A 2,675-nucleotide genomic window follows, 5' to 3' on the forward strand; every position below is an offset into this window, starting at 1 on the left:
GGGACTTAACTTTACTGAATATAGTATAGGAGTATAGGCCTGTACTAAAGTTTTCTATAACGTTGGAACAATGAAGAAAGCAACTGGATCTGAATCATGGAAGTGCATATACTCAACTAGCTGGAATAAAAACAGTCGTCTTGTTAATAGCCTACATGTAAGAGTTCGATGCTTTCTCATGTTGACAATAATGATAACATGTGCCGCTATATATATAGATAAGAAAATGAAATGTAGGCTATAGGCCTAGGCCGATAAGATTAGAATTTAAATAAACACAAAAGTCCACATGTCAAACAATATAAGTCATTATGGAAAGAAAAGTAGCAATTTTCCACAAACTATGTGTTGTAGCATATCTAGCAAGTGTTTCTTTAACGCAATAATACCCTTAAATAGCCTAACTAAAAAAACGATCAAACAAACGCTTAAGGTGCATTTCGTCACTAAAACAAAAACGTCTACAATTACTTGAAAGTAGGCAATGTCTTCTTTTATTTTGTACCAATAAGGCACCATAAACTAAGATGTCGCCTACGTTTTGACCTATTGTTAGACTAGCTGTTCGATGGAAGTCATTTGGCTAGTATGCCGCTTTCGATAGTTATCCCAAACCTTTCTCTTTGTGCTAACAACCCTGTCCTCATTTGCTATCTAATTGGACTATATAAGACCAATAACACGCGAGCGCTTACTGCCTACAGCCAAAGCGGAAAGCGTAGAGAGGGTGGACTTCGTTGTTATACTGCACTCTCTCTACCCCCCTCTCTCTCTCGTCTGTCTCTCTCCCCTCTCTCCACTTCCCATCTCTTCCTTAATCCCATTTGCCATTGTACGTGCCCAATCGCCGTATACTTTCCGCATTTAACTTGGATGACATTTTTATTTCATCATTATCATCCGGCGCCAGGCTGACGACGTGGACACGGTTGCGTTTTGACCAAGGAACCACAAGACCGGGATGCAATATCCGTTTTTTTTATTTCTTCTCCGAGTATTTATTTTATCGAGGTCTATTTATTTTCGACGTTCTCGTCAGCCGCCGATCCAAGACATCGCGCATTCAAAACATCGCAGAGAAGGAAAATTAACAGAACGCAAAGCCATACTGTCGTCTGACTGTTAGGCTAATTGTTACCGTAAGACTTTTTAACATAGGCTACTTCTACTGCATTCGGACCACAACCATCACGCAGACATGCCAGAGACTGCGCAAGAGACGTGCGCTCCGGCAAAAGACTCTCCTTTCTTCATTAAAAATTTGCTGAACTGTGATAGCAAACCATCCAAACCGAAGCCCATCTTTGCAGCAGCAAAAGCGGCGCTGGAAGGGAGCTTTTCTCTCTCCCAACTTGGGGAATTTAACTTTCCTCGCTTTGAGTTACCCACACAGAGGTTTGCGCTACCGGCGCACTACCTTGAGCGAGCCTCAGCATGGTGGTATCCTTACACGCTGAGCGCGTCCACTCATCATCACAGGACCGAAGGTAAGGTCATACACATGGGAAATTATATAGCCTACGATTTAATCATGTTTAGATTGTATGAGACATAAAATGTATTGTCTGTCTTGTTGATCAATTGTCAAGAAATTATAGACTGTCTTGAACTGCACACTTCAAGCCACACTTTATTATTTTTTATCAATTGATTAGGCCTGTAATGTAACTCTACAATAGCCTAATGAGCTTCGTATTCAAGATAGTATGCCTCCTTCGTTGAGATACAGATATAGGCAGTTTGTAACATGTGTTTCCTGTTCTCACTTTAGTCGCAGGGAAAGCAAGTGCGAGAGAGGCCTCTCCAACCTCGGGCACGGACCGCGACTCGCCAGACCTGGTGCTCAAATCCGACCCAGACGCCAAAGACGACGATGACAACAAAAGCGGCGATGAGATAGTTCTCGAAGAGAGTGATTCGGACGAAACAAAGAGAGAAAGTGGAGTAGATGACTGGAAGAAAAGCGAGGATGGTGCGGACAAGAAACCGTGTCGAAAAAAGAAAACACGCACTGTCTTCTCCAGGAGTCAGGTGTTCCAGCTCGAGTCCACCTTTGACATGAAACGCTACTTGAGCAGCTCTGAAAGGGCCGGCCTGGCTGCGTCCTTGCATCTGACAGAGACCCAAGTCAAGATTTGGTTCCAGAACAGGAGAAATAAATGGAAGAGGCAGTTGGCGGCTGAATTAGAGGCTGCCAACCTAAGCCACGCGGCAGCACAGAGGATAGTGCGAGTGCCCATCCTCTACCACGAGAACTCAGCCACAGAGAACGGGAGCGCAGGGTCCAACGTGCCCGTGAGCCAGCCGCTCCTCACTTTCCCTCACCCCGTCTATTACTCCCACCCCCTCGTAACCTCCATGCCGCTTCTCAGACCGGTCTGAGAGAATACCTCAAATATAGCCTACCTAAATTATCCCCACAACTCATCCAAAAGGTTAAATTAGACTAGGCCTCAAATATTTTTGTAACTAAAAAGAAAACATGAAAAAAAGAATGTTTCTTGAAAAGGAAGCAGTTGCAGTTTACATTGTCTGCTAATTTAACCCACACGCCACATTATTATTATTATTATTATTAGGCCTATTATTATTATTATTATTAGGCCTACTACTAGGCTACTACTAATTATTATTATTATTATTATTATTATTTCTTTAGGCCTGTTTCCGATTTA

General features: G+C 42.8%; 1 protein-coding gene across 1 annotated transcript; it reads left to right on the forward strand.

Annotated features, from left to right (window-relative positions):
- Window positions 1–1,198: 1,198 nt before the first annotated feature.
- Window positions 1,199–2,382, forward strand: hmx3a (H6 family homeobox 3a; the record flags this gene model as incomplete). Its single annotated transcript, XM_084461541.1, has 2 exons — window positions 1,199–1,487; window positions 1,778–2,382. The coding sequence occupies 2 exons, from the start codon at window positions 1,199–1,201 to the stop codon at window positions 2,380–2,382; spliced, it is 894 nt and encodes a 297-aa protein (XP_084317667.1).
- Between the last annotated feature and the right edge of the window lie 293 nt (window positions 2,383–2,675).

The sequence above is a fragment of the Borostomias antarcticus genome, assembly GCF_949987555.1.
Source record: "Borostomias antarcticus genome assembly, chromosome: 2".
Classification (NCBI taxonomy): Eukaryota; Metazoa; Chordata; class Actinopteri; order Stomiiformes; family Stomiidae; genus Borostomias; species Borostomias antarcticus.